The sequence below is a fragment of the Elgaria multicarinata genome, chromosome 20, assembly GCF_023053635.1.
Source record: "Elgaria multicarinata webbii isolate HBS135686 ecotype San Diego chromosome 20, rElgMul1.1.pri, whole genome shotgun sequence".
NCBI lineage: Eukaryota > Metazoa > Chordata > Lepidosauria > Squamata > Anguidae > Elgaria > Elgaria multicarinata.
The window spans coordinates 1,780,436-1,802,910 of record NC_086190.1 but is presented as its reverse complement, the minus strand read 5'-3'; the positions used below and the strand labels follow the sequence as shown (position 1 = coordinate 1,802,910).

The 22,475-nt window shown below is 42.2% G+C and overlaps 1 protein-coding gene across 1 annotated transcript in view; it reads left to right on the top strand.

Annotated features, from left to right (window-relative positions):
• CAMTA1 (calmodulin binding transcription activator 1) overlaps positions 1 to 22,475 on the top strand; it is a 696,337-nt gene that overhangs the window by 18,268 nt on the left and 655,594 nt on the right. The window contains exon 2 of the mRNA XM_063145348.1: positions 2,222 to 2,340. Coding sequence (XP_063001418.1) covers positions 2,222 to 2,340 — 119 coding nt within the window. The remainder of the gene's footprint in view (positions 1 to 2,221; positions 2,341 to 22,475) is intronic.

Below are 22,475 nucleotides of genomic sequence, written 5' to 3'. Positions count from 1 at the left end.
AGAGGTTCACTGCTTGTGAATCTTTATAGAGAGCAGTATATAAGTCCTGTATTTTGGGTAGATCAAAGGTCCATAGAGTTCGACGTTCTATTTCTTTTAGTAGCCCACTCGATACTTCTGGGAAACTTGTGAGCAAGGCATAGAAACAACAGGTAACAGCCCTAGCAGCTTGTATTCACAGAAAACCTGCTAAAAATCCATGGTTTCCTAAAACTAGTCAGTGGCATAATGAATGGATGCCAGTTTCAGGTTTATTTGAATATAGTTGTCAGACCATAACAAAACAAATACTTAACAAAAGATACTAGTTATCAGTACAAAGATAACTTTATGTAAGTCTGTTAACACAAGCCCAGATCATTTAGAATAAATTTAAAATCTGGATCTCTTGCTAAAATAAGTTAAGGTTTGCCCAAACCTATGCATGTTAAATCAGGCAATTTCAAAGTTGTGATTTTTTTCTTCTTTCAGGTGGCTATCCTTTGAAAGTATATTAAATCTTCCACTTTCACACAAGTATGTGCATGAGATTAATGTGTAAGTGTGTGTGTGTGTGTGTGTGTGTGTGAGAGAGAGAGAGAGAGAGATATTGATTGATAAATGGGAGTAAATTAAGAACATAAGAACCCAGATGCTGGATGAGACCCAAGGCCCATCTAGTCCAGCCCTCTGCTCACACAGTGGCCAACCAGCTGTTGACCAGGGACCTTCAAGCAGGACACGGTGCAAAAGTAGCCTGCCACCAGTATATATAGGCTTACTTCCTCTGATACTGGAGTTTGCACTTAGCCATCAAAACTAGCTACTCATAGTTTTCTCCTTCTCCAGGAATTTATCCAACCCCCTTTTAAAAGCATCCAAATTGGTGGCTATCACTGCATCTGGTAGTAGTGAATTCCATAGTTTAACTACAGTATGTGTTGTGTGAAGAATTACTTCCTTGTATTTGTCCTGAATCTCCCAGCTATCAGCTTCATGGGATGGCCCCATTGGGTTCTAGTATTTTGAGAGAGGGAGAAAAATGTCTCCTTTTCCACATTCTCAGCATCATGCATAATTTTGTTCACCTCTATCATGCCTTCCACAGTACTCATAATCCAAACCAAAAATTAGTTTGAATTCATCTGATTAGCTGCAAGTCAAATCAAGAATAAAATAAAATAAAAATTCTTATTCTGTCTGAAATTGCAAATGAAAGCAAAACTAAGGGTATAATTTAAATGAAGCCATATTGTGTGCTAGCGATATTTTTGAGGTAATTTGATATTTTAGTACAACTGCATCTGGCTGTTTGAAAAACTTTTGAGATTTATGCATCATGCATAAGTAATATGATGCATTTTTTTCAGTTTGTCAACTAAATAACAAGTAAAACATGCTAAATCAGATCCCAGTGGATTTAGGACACTTCAAAAAATTAACTTCAAAATGTTTCCAGAAAACCCACATCACAGAGCTCCTACCCATGAGTTCTACTGACTGCTCCCACCACTTACAGAAGCTTCAACTATTGTGGTGAGGCATATAGTATCCCAAATCCCAGCATACTTTGGCTGTTGGTACTAAAATGGTCAGATAGCTTGTAGATTTTGTCTTTGAGCTATAGTACTTGAATTTTGTGGACTTGAGGAATGGAGAACTTACTTTGCGTAAGACTACAGCTGGATGTTATGTGCTACACTTTTTCAGGTTACCCTATCTTGAAACGGCTCAGGTTACATTGCTGTAGCATAAGAGAATTCACAATGTAAAGGACCACTTTAGTTGTGCCTTGTTTAGAGGACTACTGGAAACCTTCCATAAGATGAAAAACTCAAATGGGTAAGAGTGAATAGGAAGTGTCTGTTTACTAACAATTATCCTGTAGCTTACTTCTCTAAGGTTGGTTTTTCCGTTTTGAGATGTTATTTGGTACAGCTTGGCAAAGCTACCAGGAACTTGGACAGCTGGTTTACAGAACTGGAAACATGTCAGCTCATAATCTTAGACTCTGCTTCTGAGTTCAAGGAGTGATCATATCATTAAAACAACAGCTTCGTTTTTGTGGTGTCAAGGCTCCTTTCAGTCACAAAAGGCATTTTTAAGATAGGCAAATTATAGAACTTGAATTTTCATGTGTGTGTGTGCAGGGTTGCTGTCATGCCTCAACGGAGGAGTACATCAAATAGTTCTGAGTCCTGTTTCTGATGCAAATATATCATTTTTACTTTTTTCCTTCTAGATGATCATGGGAACAGCAATGGAAGTCATGTAAAAATCTTTTTACCGAAAAAGCTGCTTGAATGTCTACCAAAATGTTCCAGTTTACCAAAAGAGAGGCACCGTTGGAACACTAATGAGGTAGCTAGATCCAATTTCTGTGATTTTACTGGCTGGTTTGTTTAAATCTTAGAATATTGGGATCAAAATTACATTTAGAAATGTTCTGCCATCAACAAATAGCAAAAGCTCTTATTTTGCAAAATTTGTAAACTCAAGTGATAGGAAATGATTTAGCATGAGCTTTGAGTTGTTTGGGTTTTTAAAACAGGGACTGAGCGTGGTCTCTGCTTCATGTAGCAGGTGTTGGCGTTTGTTTGCATATCTTGCATTTTGCTTCTCTCCAAGGTATAGTTAAAATTTGTGTGTATCTGATGCTCTTACACTTGTTAGGAATTAATGAAGATGTAGATTTGGTGCACCACTGTCTCAAGGGTTAATTTGACAAAGACAGAAGAAAGGCAGTAAAATTTCCCAACAGCTGAACATTTCTTGGCCCAATAACCTCTGTGAAAAATGGAGCGATCTCATTCAACTTTTTAAATCACACCTTTTTTGCTCCAAGATTAAAGTTGTCAAGCAAGGTTTGTGTGCTAGAACACGTATTAACAAATATGGGCACAATGCATGCTCTTTCTAGTCCAGACTTTTTCAGTGGAGAGTTAAGCATATGCTTAAATTTCTCTCAATAACACAGTTCATCTTAAAGGCTGAAGTTTGTCTGGGTCGTGCCCCGGAAATCCAAGCCTTTTAAGTGAAGTAAGTTTGGAAAATGCTGTTCTTAAACCAGCAAAGGGTTGTGTTTATGGCTTGATATAGAAGTAAATTTAGGGGTTGACAAGAATCAATGGTTGTGAAAGCTAGCAATCTTTGGGGTAAACATATCTAATAGTGTATTTGCCCACTGTAAGAGTTGCATTGCTATAACCAGCTATTGGTAACTTAACCCAGACGGTTTCACTGCAAATGTGGGACACAATATAGCCAAAGTTAATTGCTCCTATCTCATTGATTTCCATGGAAAATGTAAGCATGTGCTCAATCAGTGGGAGAAGTGCTTATCTTTGTCAGGATTGTATCCATAGTATATACAGCATTTACAATAACAGGCACCTACAGAGGTGGCAGGATAGTTGAATATTAAACTTTGATTCCTCCCTTCTAATTTGTACAATATTTCATGGCAGTTCCAGCCTTGTGTGGTTGCTATTTTGATTTTTTGAAGGTGGTAACTTCTACCTATTGATTGTATCCTTTCCCTCTGAAACGTTCTAGAATATTTGCTCGGTGTTACTTTGGCCTATTTGTTATGTAGTTGAATTGTATCATTGTAAGGTAGTTAAGCTCACTATGTATTAATACGATGTCGTTTTGCTATCCATTATGAACATAATTAGAAAGTTCTGCTGCACGTTTTTATATGTTGAGGAAGGAAGGAAAGTCAGTACTTCATAAAAAGAAGGTCAAGCTTGTGTTATTCAGTATCCTTTTTTTAAAAAAACTATTTCCCAGAAGTGCCTTCATGCTCTGATTTGACCGTTGCTGGTCTTTTCATTTTATTTTAAAGCTATGAAGGTAAAAATGTCCCATTCCTAAAGATCTGCTTAACTAGCCACCATAGATGACCTATTTACTTCATTAAACATAGATAGTGGGTATATGAATTCTTGGTTTGTTTCTTTTATTTATTATTAATACTTATGTACCGCTTGCTATAATAAAATCTCTTAAGTGGTTGGCTATAAGTCAGAGGTAGCTGGGGAAAAAGGTGATCTCAATACCTCAGCAGTTCATCTAGGGACTGACCTTAATGCATTGCGAAGGGAAACCTCTCAGAAGTGGGAATCAGAAATGCTTTTGCCAGCTTTTAGAGTACTTTTTTGATGGCTCTTCAAACTCATAACAAATAGAATCCTTAATTTTTAAGACTATTGGAAGAAACTACAGGGTGAGAACAGCCTTAGGAATGAGAGGAAAATGCCCCAAATGCACTGGTAACTTTGGCAACTGAAGTTCCTTGGATCCAGCTTGGTCCGCACCAGTCTCTGTTGGAAGGAAAGATAGCTTGCATTCACTTTGATGGAAGTCCCTCAAGTATAATTTATGTGACGGAGATGGTGGTGGGGCAGAAGGAGGGAGAATATGCAGAAGTCCCACACATGCCTGCGGAAAGGAGTTGAAGTTCTATTAGCAGCTGTGCTGGAGACATGAAGCCTTCCGTGTGCAAGCAGTAGAACAAATTGGAATCACAACCTATCCTCTCACTTGCTTTGTTGCCAGGATGGCATTAATCACAAGTGTGTGTGTGTGTGTGTGTGTGTGTGCTCTTCTTTGAGTTATGTAGCATAAACAGTTGTATGATCAGGCAAGAAGTATATTGCTGGCTTTGCAGATGGTGTTCTTGAAGTTGAAGATGGGCTTTTATTGAGAGATTAAAGCAAATGACTTGTAGTTCTGAGCTGTAATTTCATCTCTCGCACAGAAAAGAGCAGTTGGCTGACCATACAGCCCATTTCCTCATCTCTAAAATGGGCAGAACAGCTGTAGAACAGGGTGGTTCAGATACAGTCCTTGAAAGAAGGGAGAAGCTTGGAGGAGCTTTTCCATTTAGTAGAGATGGAAAAGATGAAAGAAGATAGAAGCTTTTCCATTTAGTAAAAAAAAGCATTTGGAGTGGTGAGAGGTGGGACATTTTAACTTGTTTGCAGCTTTCTGGCAAGAATTTTGCTATTGGTTTATGCAGCTTTACTTAGAATGTTTGATGGGTATATATAAACACACACTTATCAAAATGCCATCTCTTTTTAAATCACTTTTATGGTGTCTGTTTTTTTGTCCTGAAGAAAATGCTCCTAATAATCCCCCCACTCCTCTTCTGAACTGCAGCTGGTAAATTATCATGGGTTTAGCCTGGCTGTTTCATTGTGGCTTTATGTTTTTGAGAAATACTAATATACATGCATTTGACATTTTTGGGGGGTGGCATAACAGTTTGTCTGTATGACTGCTCAGTGCTCAAGTCCTCTGCCAATTAATTATGTGACAGTAGTTGTAACACTTTATGATGCATATCAATTTATATGCCTTTAAAGAATTCCGGTTCTATACAGGCTAATAATACAGCAGTGCCTGCCTCCAACTTTTCCAGCCAACTTACATTTTGGGGCCTTCTAGCTGTTGGCAGGATGGCGGCTACATTACCTTTTTAGGTCTGAAATTGCAGACTGCTCACATGGGGCTCCGACCCACTTGCTAATATTATTAAGTGATTTGGGCCCTATATATAGTCATTATAGCTGCCATCGCGAGAGGCTTCTAAACTGGGGTTGAGATTGGATTCAGTTTAAATTTGTACAGAACTTTTTTCACAAACACTTGTGCTCACAAAAGCACCCAACCCAGCAAGAATAATTATGGATGGGGATCATCTATTTGTGCATGTAGTTGCAATGCCAAGCAGCTCACCTGAAATGCTGGTGCAGTTGCCAGGAAGGGAGCCAAGAGCCAATTTTTGTGAACCGCCCAGAGAGCTCCGGCTATTGGGCGGTATAGAAATGTAATAAATAAATAAATAGCGCCCCCCCCCCCCCATTTTGACTGTAAGCTACTCCGGATTCAGTCTTGTAGCTGCATTGTGAAGTGAATTGAAATGGCTGGACACCTTCACTCTGCCAGCCAAACCAAAACAAACTCATTTGCACAAAGTTGTGTCTGGTGATGTCCTGCGGGCAATGGGAAGCGTAGAAGCTTGCTGGCTACTGGAGAGAGTTTGGTGGGATGGGCATCACCTGGAAGCAAAGTTTGAGTTGGGGGACGTATGATGTGAGCTTTATCACTTGACTAGGTGGATATTTCATTGACTTCCATGCAGGATGTTGGTAACTGCTGAAATGATCAGATACACACAGTTTCCCAGGACAGACAACCTGGTCAGGAAAGGTGGAAGAACTTACCTTCCATAAATTGCAAAAGGCACCAATGTCCTTGTGGTAGCAGAACTTGCATTCAAGTCCTAGGAAGTGACAGATTCAGCCTTCAGCACATCTGTAAGAATCAGGACTGTGTCCCCGTTATATTGTGTTAACTCAAAGTGGATAGTTGCAAGCGTGTTGGTTGATATGGGCTACCAAATGGATAGCATCTGCAGAGGTTCAGGTGATGCTGGTCACTGGGCCAGCTGTGTTGGCGAGGTTATTGTTTAGTTAAAATGTTTCTAAGCCACCTTTCCAGGAAGGAGCTCGCCCAGATAGCTAACTAGCTTTCATGTACTAACTTTTCTGAAGTGCATATTTTGTGGGAACAGTAAGACAAGCTCTGGGCTGATCTCTTAGTCCAGGCTTTTCCAACCTGGCACTTTGGACTATAGCACCCCATCAGCCCTGGCCAGGGGGTTGTAGTCCAGAATGTCCGGCGGGACCCAGGTTGGGAATGGCTGTACTAGCTAATATTTAAGCAGAAGAAAAATTTGACTATGCAAATAAGTAGATTTTTATGGCTGCCAAGGAGCCAGCAGTCACAATGGGTACTTGTGACTCAGACTGCTGCAAGCCCGTATTGATCTGAAGGCTGCTTGCAGTGATCCCACTGAAAAGAACAGATGCATATTCTGTAGCAGCAGTCCAAATGATTTGCTCTCTATCACTGCTGTATAATAAAATGCCTCTGTGATAAAAAATAAAAATCAGAACATCACTGCCAGAAGCTGTCAGTTTAATTTGGTTCTGGTATTATTGTTGTTTTTATTTGCAAAGTATTCCAAACGTTAGTTTATACTGGAATAAATTATTCTGGTGAAGGGGTTCAATAGAGCAGGCTCCTTGCCAGGGAAGTTTCTGATATCCCGTTACACAGGGACATCTTTCCTCTCGGCTTGCGCAGTGCCTTTCTGTCTTGACAGAGTTCATTAAATTGACAGAAACTGAGGTTACCTGCTGTTAATCACAGGCGCTGCTGTCTATTGTGAAGTTTAGAGCTGGAGTAAAGGAATGTACTGTAGCGATCGCTCTTCTCTGAGAGACATCAAAGCCACAGACTTGCTATGTGTTTAAGAATCAGTGGTAAAAGCAAGTGCATTTGCACGTCTTTAGTTCAGCAGTACAAAAGACACCCTCCTGTGGACTCCCATCGTTAGTGTGCTGAACACCAAGCCAATTTGTACAGCACACAACAGAAAATGTCTCGTTAAAAATACACTGCTTCAATATTCCGACAAAAATCCAACTGCCCGGTTCACGTTTCTCCTCCATGAAAGATCCTTGATCATGACCTGTGAGCCTCACCCTAGCTTACAACAACTGTTGTGTTCGGGTATTGGCCAGGCCTTTGGATTTTAGGTTTAATGTCATTGATCTGATACTTTAGTAAGTTGTTGATCGAGAGAGAATTGTTCCCTTACTGCTATCACCATATGGATGAAGCGCCTGGCACAGTGGAAGGATTTTCCTTGCTGCCCCAATCCCCCCCCCCCCCGTACTATTGAAAGAGTTCAAGGGTACCATGCTGATTGCATCTAAATTACAAGCTGCCGTACCTGTCCACTTCTTCCCCTTGATTTCTCTGCATGGCATTCTGCTTCCTAAGCAGCTATGCGAAGCCAGCCACATGCACAGAGCCAAGATGCTGATGGATCAGGAAACCAGGAAGCCCAGAGGAATTCAGGAGAAGGATTTTGCAGAGACTCTCACATGAAGGTCAATATCTTACCCATTCCGCTGTCCCTCTCAGCCAGTCCATCACAGTGGCTTTAGGTATTAATCAGTAGCAGCCTCCCTAATATAGAAAAGCTAATTTGGTGGAGTGGCTTTGTCCCCTAAGCGATCCCAAAAGGTGAGTTGGCTTATGAGACATCAGTCCATTTTCTTTTTAAATTGTGCCTACGCTGATGCCTCTTAATGTGCAAGGTAAATAAGAGGCGGGGGCAGGGAGAATGAGCCCAATTCTGAAGCATCTAAGTCCACTATTTCAGCTTCACCTAATGTGCTGGGAATATTTTTTTCTGAAAATGTGAAAGTATGTATAACCTTTTTGGCCACAGTGTAAAAATAACTGAGCGATCCTTTGCTGTCTCTTGTATGGCATGTAAATGCTTTGGGTTGAGAGCTTTATGGTCAAAGTAGTTGCTTATTTTTAGCAGCATGTATAAATTGCTCACCAAAATATAAAATACTGACATTTCGGCCCCCCCGACCCTTTGGATTAAAAAGTGCTGTGTAGGCATCAGCCAATCAAGCTGCCTTTGAAAGTGTAGCACTGTGGCTTAAACAATGTGCATTTTCTTAGAATGGATCATCAGGGTTGTGGGTTCAAATCCTGTGTCCTGCTGCACTCAGGAGTACACAAAACCTGGGAGTTGTTTCTGATATGATATTGGTTTCTTTCTGAAATGACTATTTGGTGGTGCGTCGAGAGCTGTTGAAGCTCAGCATAATTGCCATGGTGATTCTCTACCTTCCTCTCCAGCGTCAAGGTCATAAAGACAGTGGTTCATCAGGCTCACCAAAGAGGTGGTGGCGAGAGGGTCTCTTGCCATGGCAAGTGAATTTGTGGACCTCAGTCACACACAGCAGGATTGGAGCTTCGTAGCTCTCAACCTGGAATGTGGAGCCATAGCTGAGTGGTAGAGTTCATGCTTCTTGTGTTCAGTCCTTTGCTTAGCTAATTAAAAGGAAGGACTCTCTAGAGCCTTCCTCTAATCAGGGCTGGCGACCTTCGAATCTTGCTGTCAGTCCATATAGGACAGCTTCATGTCATCAAAATCTCCACCCATAGCCAGGATGGATTGATTTTAAATAATGTTTTCAGCCTCTAATTTATATGTTTTCTGAACGAGCATGCATACTAATTAGCTGGTTGCTATAACAATAGGTTTGCGTGTACATGGAGCCTTTATATTATCAGGGAGTATCTATTTAATTTATTGAGCACCATTTCTGTATCCCATGTACAAAGACTGAAGGGGGACACAAAGGAGACCCCAGACGAAGGGGAGGGACATACGAAGGCAGTGGTAAGCAGAGGATTATTGCAGTGAAACACCCTCGGGCTTAGTTACGGTATTGGGACTAGTTGGTTGTTCCAAATGCTTCACAGAAAAGGTGAGCCTTGTTGGAGGGGTTTGAAGGAAGCAAGGAAGGTGCCATCATGCAGGTAATCTGGCCATAAGGAGCAGCAAGTAAGGGAGGAAGGGGGGAGACTTTTGAGGGAGCGAGAGACTTTTGGATACCTGTTTGGGTGATTGCTGTGGGGAGAAAGATCGGGCTGAGGCTGTGGAGAATGAGATGCTTGTGCAGCATCCGGGAGCGGACGGGAAGCCGGTGCAGAAATGTAAGGAAGGTCTTCACTTGTTGAGAGATCACTGATTTTGGAAGCAGAGTGCTGGTGTACTATATAACTATAAGTGAGGCCAGAGGGAAGATTGCAGTAGATAAAACAGTTGACTAGAGCTTGAGCCAAAGATCTTGCTGAGGGAATGGAGGGCTGTATTTTTATAACATGGCAAAGGGAGGAGCAACATAGTTTGGTGCAGCATTGAATCTGGGCAGCAAATGATGGGGAGTGTCAAAGTCTTTGTGCCTGACCAGCAGAATGGGTAAGGAGAGAAGGGCTTGGGAGGAAAAGTGAGAAGTTTAGTTTTGGATGCACTGTGCTTGAAAAGGTACGGCATCTAGGTGAGGCACTGAGATGCGAGGGAGAGAGCTTTGGAGTAGGGTGTAGATAGAGAGAATAGCTGAGAGCCCCAGGGAAGCATTGAAAGTAGTATTAGATTGGGTAGGAAGAGAACCAGCTGAAGACAGAATTACAGGCCAAGGAGGATGAGGACTTTTGGATTTGATAGTGAGGAGATGATTTGTGATTTCAGCTCTGGCAGTTTCACTGAAGGCAGATCGGTAGGGTCAAAGACAGAATGAGAAAGGATAACAATGAGACATTGTGATTAAGTAGCAAAGCTTCATGAGTTTGGAGCCAAAGGTTACAAGGGGTATTGGTGGCCATTGGAGAGGATGAAGAGGATGAGTTAAGAGATGGCTCTTTGAGAATAGTGGAAAACGGGAGAGTTTCTAAATCATGAGAAGTGTTTTGACCAAAACCACTGCACTCAGACCTCACCTGGAATACCGTGTCCAGTTCTGGACACCACACTTTAAGAAGGTGTTAGTTGAATTGGAACAAATTCAGAGAACAGCAACAAAGATGATCAGGGGGCTAGAAAGTAAGTCCTATGAGGAAAGATGAGAGGAACTGGTTATGTTTAGCCTTGAGAAGAGGAGGGGGGATAGGATAGCACTTCTGAAATACCTAAATGGTTGTCCCACAGGAGAGGGCCTCAACCTGTTCTCTATCATCCACGATTGTAGGACACAAAATAATGGGCTTAAGTCACAAGAAAACTGATTTCAGTTGAACATCAGGATAACCTTCCTCTAGCCAGAGTAGTCATACAATGTGTGGACTGACTTGGTTGAAAAGCATTTTTGCTTTTGAGGCAGTGGTACGTTCTCTCTCTGACGTGGACTGTAGTCCATGAAAGCTTATGCCACAATAAATTTGTTTGTGCACGATGCACTCCTCCAAAAAAACAAAACAAATGACCACCAGTAGCGCATCTGGTTTATAACTCTGTAAAAATCAATAAACTGGATGCTCTACTAGTAGTCATTTGTTTTGTTTTTGGACTAAGTTTGTTTAGTCTTGAGAGTGGCAAAAGACTCTGCTGTTTTTCTCTCTCTGATGTTATTGCAAGTCATCACTTGACGTTGCAGGAAAGATTGAGCTGCGCTTGTGAATATCAATGTGATTTTGGCTTAATCCTATACCTTGCCTAGGGGTACATTTGACATGGAAGTGCACTGGGTACATCTCTGTCCAGCTGACATCAAGTCGTGCTCTGTGTACTTGACTCATTCTTCAGATTCAGCCGTTTAATAGGGACCTAACACGGAACACACTCAATAAGCTTTGTGGCTTAGTGGCCACTTGTACCAAAGTATCCTTTGCCTAACTCCTCTGCTCCATCTGCTGCATCCTGCAAAACAGATTCTGCTTGGTTTGGGCTATTCTGTGTTTCATTAACTGCACATTTTGTCTTTTAAAGAACCTTGAGGCAGAATTGAAATTCCTCGGTGCTGTGTTAGATTTGCATAGTGCAGAATTTGCCATTAATGTTGCCCTGCTGTATGTTTCCACTCATGTTTACCGAATTAGCAAAGCGTTCTGAGTAGGATCAGTAATTTCACACAATTGAAAGGTTATCATTCCGTTTGATTTTTAAACAAGCACATGTTACTAACTGGTTGATTCTCAAAGAAGGCAAACGAAGCAGAGCTGTCTTTCCCTTAAAACTGTAGCATGGAAAAATAGCTTTCCTTTTAGAAGCGCATCAATCGTTATTATTACTTTTAGCCATAGGCTACTACAAGTAGTTGCACATATCTAACACACTAAAACCAATCACATTTTTACAGGTCTTTAAATGTATTTTTTAATATTTAAAAAAGCACTTGGCTGAATTAATGTTATTGAAATGTGCGTTTGCCTAATTGTTATGAATTAATATTTCAGAAGTGTTTGAGCTGAAACTATACTGAACGCTCTTTTTAGTGGAAACATAGAATATAAATTAGTTAAACAAATATACTTTTCGACAATCCTTGAAAATGCTTATAGAAGACCTTTAGTTCATCTGTGTTTCAGAGAGACAATTCACACATCATGGTAATTGTCCGTGGGTTAATTAATCCTCAGGGTTCTTAGATGTGTGCTGGCATCATTTTGAATACGCGGGCCGGGGTGGGTGCATGTGTTCGAACCAAAGCATCATGGGTTATTTGAGGGTTGTGCATGACAGAACAAGCCATGCTGCATCCCTGCTGTAGCTTCCATGTCCAAAATGGCAGGCGGTGCAATTCTTCAAGCCCTGCGGGTGAATTAAGCCATCATGGTTTACCGGGATGTGCGAACCAGGTCAATGAGAAAGCTTTTGCTATCAAGGGGTGACACTGCAGAATGGGTAAAAAAGCAGGCCCTGCCTTAATGCTGCACCCCGGGGACACGGCTTGAAGTGAGCAAGCAAACAACAACCCCCAAGCATTTTTGGAAACATGACAGTTCTGGGCCCTAGCATGGACAAGATGTTGTAGAGTGATTGACAGATCTTAATGGACTCCTCTGCAAAAGTAATTGGGTAGCCATTGTGCTTAAACCCAATTAATATTTTAGTTTACAAAAAGTAGATGAGGTTAACATTTGAAGTGCAGGTTCTTTAGCCGATGGGGGGCAATAAAACTTCCAGTTAAGGTAATGCGATAGGCTTTCATCATTGGCTCATTCTGAAAACTGGAAGACCAATTTTAGACTTGCCAGTGGCTTGAACTCAGAAGTGAGAGATGATTAAATTTAGTACAGTTACTTAGAAATGAAAGCTGCAGTTTGCCTAAACAAGAAAAAGTATTCTTAACAATGGCACCACCCAGTATGCATGCAAGATGTCTCCCTCTTCCAAAGAACTTCACTATACTTTACATTCAAGTGTGTCTTTTGTGGGATTGTGGATTTGCGCTAGTCATGGTCTTTTATCAGCCCACAGTTACCCTATGCAGTGTATGTTAACATAAAAACAATAGAAGTGCCCTGATGCTGGATCAGACCAACGGTCCATCTAGTCCAGCACTCTGTTCGCACAGTGGCCAACCAGCCATTGGTCAGGGATGAACAATCAGGACATGGTGCAACAGCACCCTCCCACCCATGTTCCCCATGTTGTGGTCAAACCATCGATACAGTGCCAAAGCATGTTTGTTGTCTGAAGATGTGTGTGCTCCTGCAGTCTTTATAATCTGTTGTCCTTTGTATGTCTCTACCTCTTCTGTGGCATTGGGCTTCCAGGAACAGAACTTGGACTTCGTAGAAAGAATCAAAGTATAGATAAAATGCATGTGCAAAGTGCCCTGTCCATTTTTTTCCTTTCCTTTAGCATTGATATTTAACTGCGGTGGAGGGATGAAGTCTTCCTCCTTTTATTTTGAGTCCCAAGCATTCAACCATCTTGTTCTATTGAATTTCTAAATGATGTTTCGTTGATGTGCTCTCAAAGACTTCTTTAAAGTTCGGAGAATGACACCCTGTTGTATTTGCATGTATTCCAGTAATTTGTGGCTTTGTAGTACCACAATCTTCAGTGGCATGTATATCACACCGTGGATGTTTCTGTGGATGTTAGAAATTCTTTTTTCTACCTTGTCTTAGTTAAGTTATTCTAGTTGAGAAAATCCCCGTGAATGCTGAGTGGAAGGACATGGAAATATTTCCCTTTTCACTGATTAACTTAAAAATGGGATTGATCTCCAGAGAAATAGTCGCACTTCCATTGATGGTGTCTGGAATACATTTGAACACATGTTAACAGAGAATTCTCTGACAATGTACATGAATTGTAAAATTGTATACTTGCATAAGTTGGCAGGAAGAATAATTCTTGAACAATAGTACGCTCTCCAGAAAACTTAATAACCATGATTTTATTTTGGCTGTACAGAATCTGTTGAGCAGTATATTGTGTTGTTGTTGTTAACAGACAGAAAGTTCTCTTTAGTTTAGTGGCAATCATTCCTTCTCACTGTGGAGCTGTGATTCTATGAATCCCACCTGCAGATTCCACAGTGGACTGGCTTTTTCCAAGTCATACTCGATTCCGTGGACTTGTGGAACATTTTTTAAAAAATCTTTGGGGGGATTTGTGCAAATCCTCAGTTGTGCTATTGTGCATTAGCGCAAGAGACATGACATTTTGTACATCTCTTAAAAAAAAGTCTGTTCCAGTAATGAGCAGATGATCTAATAAAAGACGCTTGTCAGTCCATGAAACACAGACAGGATGGATTTAACAAAACCCGTACATCCCTAAAGCCAATGCATGGTTTCAGAATGCAAGTCACCATGATGGGTGCATCTATCATGGAGTTTGGGGGGGGGTACTTTGCAATACTGATCCCCCACCCCTGATTTGCGCTATGACAAAAGACATACCGGGGTTCCACAATGTCTTTGACCATGCTATGGATGGCGGATCTATGTGAATCCCAAGTGCAACAACATTGCCCAGAAAGCAAGGACCCAACCTTGACTGGGCAAAGGGGAGGGTAGAATGCCAGGATGCCGTTTTAAACAGGATATCCCGCAGGGCTCTATGGAGCTAACTGATGTGAGAGTGAAGTACGTCTAGGGAGAAAGAGACTGTGCCCAAAGTGTCAAAAGTTGGGAAACGCCATAGAGCATACAGCTTCGAATCAAATTAGGAGCTGCAGGTGGCTTATAGAGCCAGTGGATCTTTGTATAGCAGAAATCTGTGTTATAACACGGAGGGAAAGTCCTTGTCTACCAGTTTGAAGCAGAGTAGCCATCAGTCTCACTCTTATCCTTGGAAATTTGTTCGAGTTCTAGTATTCAATTCTTAAACGTTTCCCAACTTTTCAACTTCATTTCCCAATTTGTTTAGTTATTGGGTGATCTAGTTAAGGGATAGCACTGCACACACACACACACACACACACCAACTCGCCTGTCCTACCAACGTGGTAACTTTGGAGTCATTTTGTGCCCAGACTGGCACCTGTTTCATAGAATGTTTTTCTTCTGATTCTACTCTTCTAAAGGGGTTTTTCGTGCCTTTTCATTTGGCACTGCTGTTCTGCATTACGGTACTTCTAATAATTGGTTCCTACAATTTTCCCACTGTGCTTTTTATTGTGTCCATATGACCTTTTACAACACTTGATGCACAATCTTGTGTGTGCCACAATATAATGCAGCTGCTGTGCTGTAACGCTCCCTCACTGCCCCTGCAAGCAGGCTGGCTGGCAAACTGATCTATTTCTGCTTGAGTGCACATGATCCTATCATTTAAATCTGTGCGTATTCAGTTCTAGAATGATGGAAGGAAGGTTGTTTATGGCATAAAACCACGGAGAGACTTACTGTTGCCTAAAGCCAGAGGCAGCTGCCTAGTTTTTCTTATGTTGGAGGAGCAATCCTTGAAGATACTTAAGCTTCTTTTCAGAAGCCTGAATATAATCCCTGATGGTGCACTGTTGTGGCCCCTGGGATGGCATTTCAGGGGGCAGAGGATGTATCTCAGGGGTGGGCAAGTTGTGGGCTTCGAGATTTTTTGGCCTTCAACTCTGATCATCCCTGACATTGGCTATACTGGCTAGAACTGACAGGAGTTCTAGGTCAAAATATCTGGAGGGCCACAAATTGCCCACCCTTGATATATGGGATCTCCAAGGATGGGGAGAGGAAGAGATCTAACCTTGTATCTCCTCTCCAAATCTCTGTAGAAAATGCTGCATCCGTTACTTCCCTGATGTTGGAGCTCCAGGTCTGGAGCCCTCCCAGCCCACAACGATACATAGAGGGGGAAATTTCCACCAGTTCCCCTCCCATTGCTTGCAATAGAAGGGAAATATTCAAAAGAGGAAAAAAGGGCCTTGCCAGTGGTGTGAAGGGAAGGAGCACCTTTTAAAAAAAGAAGTTGTTCTTTTTTAAAAAAGGTGCTCCTTCCCTTCACACCACCGGCAAGGCTTTTGATATCTCCAGAGCTCTGCCATCGGAGTTCTCTCACATCAAGGTTGGCGTTGTCCTGACCTTCATAATTTACTGAGATAGGTTTTCTCTTGGAATTCTTCTCTTCCCTCCATCCTTGTTTGGTGGGCTGCATGGTCTTCTCCCACACTCTCTACCAGAGGCTCTTCTGAAGCCTTTGTTCCCCCTCCATCACACCAGTTTTGTGTGTGTGTAGATTCCATGCTGCCTCCTGAGTGTAGAGGTCAGCAGCCCTGTCCTTGTGGTGCCATTATGTTGTGAAGTATCACCCACACCGGTCGAAGGTCAATAGTGCCTAGTGTTCTTGCTAAGTTCCTTTGTATTGTTTTCCAGCTGTGGCCCATACACAGGAGGACCTAAGGCATGTTAGTTCTTCATGGTGCAAGCACGCTTGGAATATTGCGTGCTGTCCTGGTCACTGCATCTCAGAAATGATTCTGTAAAGCTGGAAAAGGTGCAGAAAAGGGCAACCAAAATCAGGGGGGGGGGGCTAAAGCAACGCCTTCTGTGGAAAGGTTATGCATACAGGTCGTTTCAGCTTGGAAGAAAGGCACAGGACAAAATGGAGGTGTATAAAATTATGCCCAGTGTGGGGAAAGTGGCTAGGGAGCCGTTGTCCCCATTTTCTTGTAATACTAAAGCCCAGTGAAGCTGAGTCGTAAGAGTTTCAGATAAAAGGATGTACTTCACACAGTACATAGGTAAACTATGGAATTTGCTAACATGAGATGTACTGATGGCCCCCAAATTGGAGGCTTGAAAAGGGAGTTGGACAAATTCATAGAGAAGTATAAATGTCTACTTATATATTATCTGTAGCATCAGAGGCAATATATCTCTAAATACCAGTGTCTAGGGAACGTGGAGGGTGCGATTGTACTAGTGTCCTGCTTGTGGACTTCTCATAAGTATCTGTTTGATCATTTGGGAACAGAATACTGGACTAGAGAGGCCTTTGGTCTGATCCAACATGGCTGCTTTTGTTTAGCCTCATGCACCATAACCCGATGCGCGTCCACTCAGAAGTAAGATTTCAGTGGAACATTTGCTAGTAAGTGTGTGTAGAATGAAAGCTTTGGAACTGGGGTAGGAAAAAGTACTTCAGGATCTGTTGCTAGGTGTTGATCTCTGGGTGATTTGCAGTAGATCGACAGGGGTTTGTGTCTCCTAGTTGTCTAGCAGTAACTGAACATCTATCTCTCTTTCCCTCCCGCCCCCAATTATGTTTCTGAAAAAGAACACTTACCTTACATATGTTCGTCTGCCCACCTAGGTTGCAATTTTGCATCTGATTCTGGTTGGTGGCTCTTGGCGTTCTAGTAGACCCTGCAAGCCTACACACCCCTGCTTTAGAGTATGCTGGGATGGATTGAGACAGCAATTCCCAATCCTTTCTCTGAGTAAACATATGCTAAAGGTTGGAATCTGCTGCCTTTTAACAGTATCACAAAAAAAATGTATTGAAGGGTGGCTGTTTTGCCCCTTTTAATCTATGTCTTTGTTTGGAATAAGGAATCTATTTCCAACTAGTAATTGCAGGTGAAGTATTGAGGGTTGTATTACCTGATTTGTGAGTTTTGCACCTTTTCAGTGGCCTATTCCTTTAAGGATTAATGTCTAGCTGTGTTTTAAGTATTCAGGTAGCATATTTCAGCTTCAAATAAATCAGCTTGCCTATCAGAACTGTAATATACCTTTGGTTGCCCCAGAGGCCTCTGTCCTGACATTTCCTGGGGTTACTCTCTGACCCGTGGCCATTTCATAAGCATTAGGGATTTCTCTAGATGCTACTTAAGGCAGGCGGTTGTAAACAGGTAGCATTTCTACTTCCTTTTTTACTCTCTTATGACCATAGCCACTAGCTTTATGTACAGCTTTTATATCTGAGATATATTTAGAATGTTTGGCTTTTCTTTGCAGAAATCAATTCCTGAGTATTTTCTTTGATAGTCCCCTTTTACTTGTGTAGCTCTATTCCCCCTCACTTCACTACTTCATGTTGCTTTTGTTTTCCATGTAAAATTGTCCCCGTTGGAAGCATAGAAGGGAAGATTGAAAATGCAGCATTTCAACAGCTTAGAAAACGTAATATTCTTCATTTCCAGTTCATTTGATAAGTGAACCCGTTCGTCTGCCTCTTTCTTTCTAGCCCCTTCCACAAAGATGTTTAAATTGACTTCGGGAAATAGTAAAATACTGTACACAAGTACCAGGAATCTGCAATACATGTTGATGAACATCTCTTTGAATGCTGATTTCCAGAGGCTGAGAGAGTTTGTAATGCAGCAGAAGTGAATTGCAGCTTCTAGGACCAAAGCCTTAAATCAGGGATGGGAACATGAAGCTTTCCAGATGTTGGCCTGCAAATCCTAGCATTCCTCACTGTTGGCTATGCTGTATAGGGCTGATGGCATCCAAGAACATCTGGAAAGCCAAGCATTCCCCAACCTTGTTTTAAATAAAATCAAAAAATTACTGCCTTTCTGCCACCTTTTTTCAGTGTTCTGCTCACATGTTTTGAGATGTGTGTATATTGCAAAAGCAACAGAATTACGGGTAATTTTAAAAATATAAATAGGAATTAAACATTTCCTAAACCAGGCCTCGTACCACTCATCTGATTGCTTTCGGCAAATGGGACTTGCGCAGTTTAACACAGATGTAGACTTTTTAGAAACCAGAAGCCATGGGGAGAACCCATTTCTGCCCAGGGCTTGTTGCACAATGGGATATTTCCTTTGGGAATTTGGTGGGGAGGGAATTGAAATATGTGCAGTACTTATCAAAGCTAAAATTCTTGGTAACGTTTTCAGGAAAAGATTTGAATGTTTACACCTTTGAATGTACCATGTTTGTATATACAAGCTGAGTTAGGTAGGGTGAAGAAGCTAGCTATGCCTGGCTTAGGATACCACAATGATCTGTGCGATACTTGGCAAAATAAAATGTTTTGCGACTTAAAAAAAAAAAAGGCTGACTTTTATGTCACCTCAGTGGAAGGTCGCTGCTCATTCTGCAGATGGAAAATAGAAGCTGAGATGTAGTGACTTTGGGCCACAGTTGCACAATAGTTCTGGGGCAGAGATGGGATGGTTTGGATCTTGGTGGCCTTTGTCTGCTTGAGGCTTGTCTCCATGGGGTTGATGTGGCTGTCTGGTAAGAACATCAGAAGTGCCCTGATGCTGGATCAGTCCAGCACTCTGTTCACACAGTGGCCAACCAGCCGTTGGCTGGGAACAACAAAGTAAGACATGGTGCAACAGCACCCTCCCACCCATGTTCCCCAGCAACTGGTGCACACAGGCTTACTGCCTCGAATACTGGAGATAGCACACAACCATCAGGGCTAGTAGCCATTGATAGCCTTCTGCTGCGTTAACCTTCTAGTAGTGTTAATCCTCTGCTGGACCACAATATGACCGCATATGTTGCATCTGTAAAAATCTAATAAACACTTCGGCATTCTTGCTTCTGAGCCAAGCAAAGCTAATATACTTCTGTAGCATGGCCTTGTATTCCAAAAGCCATTTAGTTTTTTTTTTCTTCATTTAAAATATGTACGAGCTGGATCAGACCAAGGTCCATCTTGTCCAGGATTATGTTTACACAGTGGCCAGCCCGCTGCTCCAATGGGAAACCCACAAGCAGGACATGAGTACAACAGCACCCTCCTGCCCATGTTCCCCAGCAACTGGTGTACATAGGCAGACTGCCTCTAGTATATATTTATTTTTATTTATTTATTTGTTACAATTATATACCGCCCCATAGCCGAAGCTCTCTGGGCCGTTTACAAAAGTTAAAAACAGTAAACATTAAAAGTATACAAAATTTAAAACATAAGATTGCCAGTATTTTAACACTGAAGTGTTACAATTCACATCAAAAATAAAAAGATTTAAGAAGAAAAGATTAAAAAAAGAACCATGAAAACCAGTAGAGCCGTAAGACTATTAAAAAACATTTACGCCAGTGAAATCAATAGAATTTATGTAGAAAAAGCAACCTGAACATATTTAAAAACAGAACGTTTCAGTAGAGATGCAAATATATTAACTTCAAAATTGGTAACTCGTGTTTAAAGGACAGGCTTTTAAAATGTAATGTTTTTGAATTTGTACACATTAGTAAGTGCAGAACAAACATAAACACTTTTTCCTCCCTCCTGCTTCCCGTTAATAAAGGATACAGGCCGGTGTGTTTCACATGCAACAGGCCAGAGATCCTTCTCCCACCCACACCACCCATGTTAGGTTGACCCTGGCCCGTGTTTAGTCTAATTGCTTTTTGTTGTAGCATGAAAGGTCCAAATAGAAAGTCGCAGTGATAAAATGTTGTTCAAAAATTATTGTAAATAGAGGATAAACATGGTAACTCACCCAAGTAGATAATTTAATGATGGGTACCATTTCATGGAAATAACTGGATTCAGTTATGCAGTGTTCCCCATGTAGTTTACATAGCCTTTTCTTGCCTTGGATTTGGAGGTAGAATTTTCAAAGGCACAGAGTGACCATTCTGGGGTCTGGTTTGCTGTGTCTTTCCCAAGGAATCTGATGGGATTGTCTAGGAGCAATTTATTGCTAAAATATAGCCTAAATGACCCACAGGAACAATTTGGATGTTTATTGTCCACACAACTCTACAATACTGCCTGTTTTTAAAGTTACAAAGTGTTACGTCCAGGGCGTGGACGGCAGGGAGCAAGGCTGGGCTGCCAGGACCCAGGGGAGTGAAGCAGAAGAGAATGCCACACTGAAGTGGGATCAAGAAGGGTTCAGCTTTATTGACCGTCACTAGTGTGTGCCAGGGCCAGAGCCAGAGGCCCCCTCCTGTAGCGTGCAAGAATTCAGAGGCACAGTTGAACCTGAGTCTGAGCCGAGCTGGAGCAACGTCCCAGAACCGGCCCGAGGGTCCAGCACCACCTGCCAAGGCAGAGGCAGAACCACGGCGTAGTCCAGAGGCAGTCCAAGGGTCAGGAACCAACAAGGTGTGGCAGAGGCAAGGCAAAGTCCAAAGGCAGTCCAGAAGTTAGGAACCAATACAATCAGGACCGGGCGTAGAGGTTTGCGGGAAGCAGACTCAGGCAGCACAGGAATGGTGTTGCTGTGGCGAGGGTTGAGAGAGCAGTGCAGTGCTTAAATAGCTCTTACTCTAGCCCCACCCAGCTGGACTCCAATCACACCCCCTGCGTGTAGTTAGTCAGGGGCCTGAGGCTTGCAAACACCCCAGCAGGACAGGTCCCGACCAAAGACCTGGGTCCTGCAAGCACTCAGTACAGCATAGACCTGGGTCCTGCAAGCACTCAGTACAGCATCGATCCTGACACAAAGCTTCTTCTGCCTGGAGTTAATTATGTCCCTTTCTTAATATTACAGACTTCATATTTTGGCTTGGTACTGGGGAAATGTTACCAAGGAGCTTCTTTTGAAGTGTTTAATTCCTCTGGCCCCCTCCCCCCATATAACTGATATGGGGTTTACTGAATGAATCCGACCTCACCTTGCTTATGCTGCTCGTCTGATCTCTTTGCCTCCCCCCCCCCCCCCGGCAAGGACTAGAACAATACTAATAACAGTGCCTCTGAAATATTTTGTGCCTCATACTGACATTGTGATGGGATATTGATTCTTTCTGTACCGTTTAAAATGGCTTGCATGCCTGCCCTCCCAGCAGTGAATACATATGGCAGGTGCAATATGAGACGAGAATTCTAGTAGAATTGAAGCGGTGGAAGGTTTAAGTTCCTCTTCCAGGGGTGGGTGGGGGCTTTTGCAAAGAGCTGAGGGATATGTGAGGGTCCCCTCTCTTGGTTTTGTTTTTGCTTTTGTAGATGGCAGCCCCAAGGAACGAACGTATTTGTTCCAGTGCTGGAAACTGCAAGTGGTTTTAATAAAACCTAATTTAAGGAGAGGATTGGGCTGACTCTGCTGTAGTCTGTGAGTGTTGGTTGCTACTTCAGGACCTCCCCCACCCCCAGAATGTATTCTGATGATGGCCCTTTTTATTACCCATGTCATTTCCAATGTTAACTACTTCCTGATGGGGAGGGTGTGAATAGGATAATGGGAATTAGAAGATGCAAAACATTGATTGCCATGAGAAACTTTAAAAGCACATCTCAGCTTTTAGTGCATCTGCTTGCTGCCTGATTGTCTAGTCCCTGGGTTGGGCTTTCATGCCCCCTCTCTGTGCAGGGGTATTCCTCCCTGCCTTTTGGAATCAGAGCAAACTAGGTTCAGTGCTACCTTCGAGCAGGTAGGTTCAGTAACTAAAGTTGGCGCCAAACCGTTTGCAAGCATTGCTTTGCAAGCAAAACCAGTTAGAGCAGACTTGAGTAGCATGAATATTGGTGCAATGATAACGCATCTATATTGGGTCTTGGTCTGGAAAGCTGGTCTGTGGTGTTTCCAAAATGTGAAGGCTGAAAGCGTTATAAAGTGGTGGTTGTTGGTGCCCATCAGATTGTTTTGATACCTGGGATAGTTGGGCTGTGTGAGGCAAATGAGTTTGCTTTTCTCTCGCTTACCTTCCTCCTCTCCCTCCCCACCCCACCCCTGCCCGTTCTCTAGCAGACTGCTTGTCTGCAGGAAATGAATCTGTAGTCCTAGCATTGATGA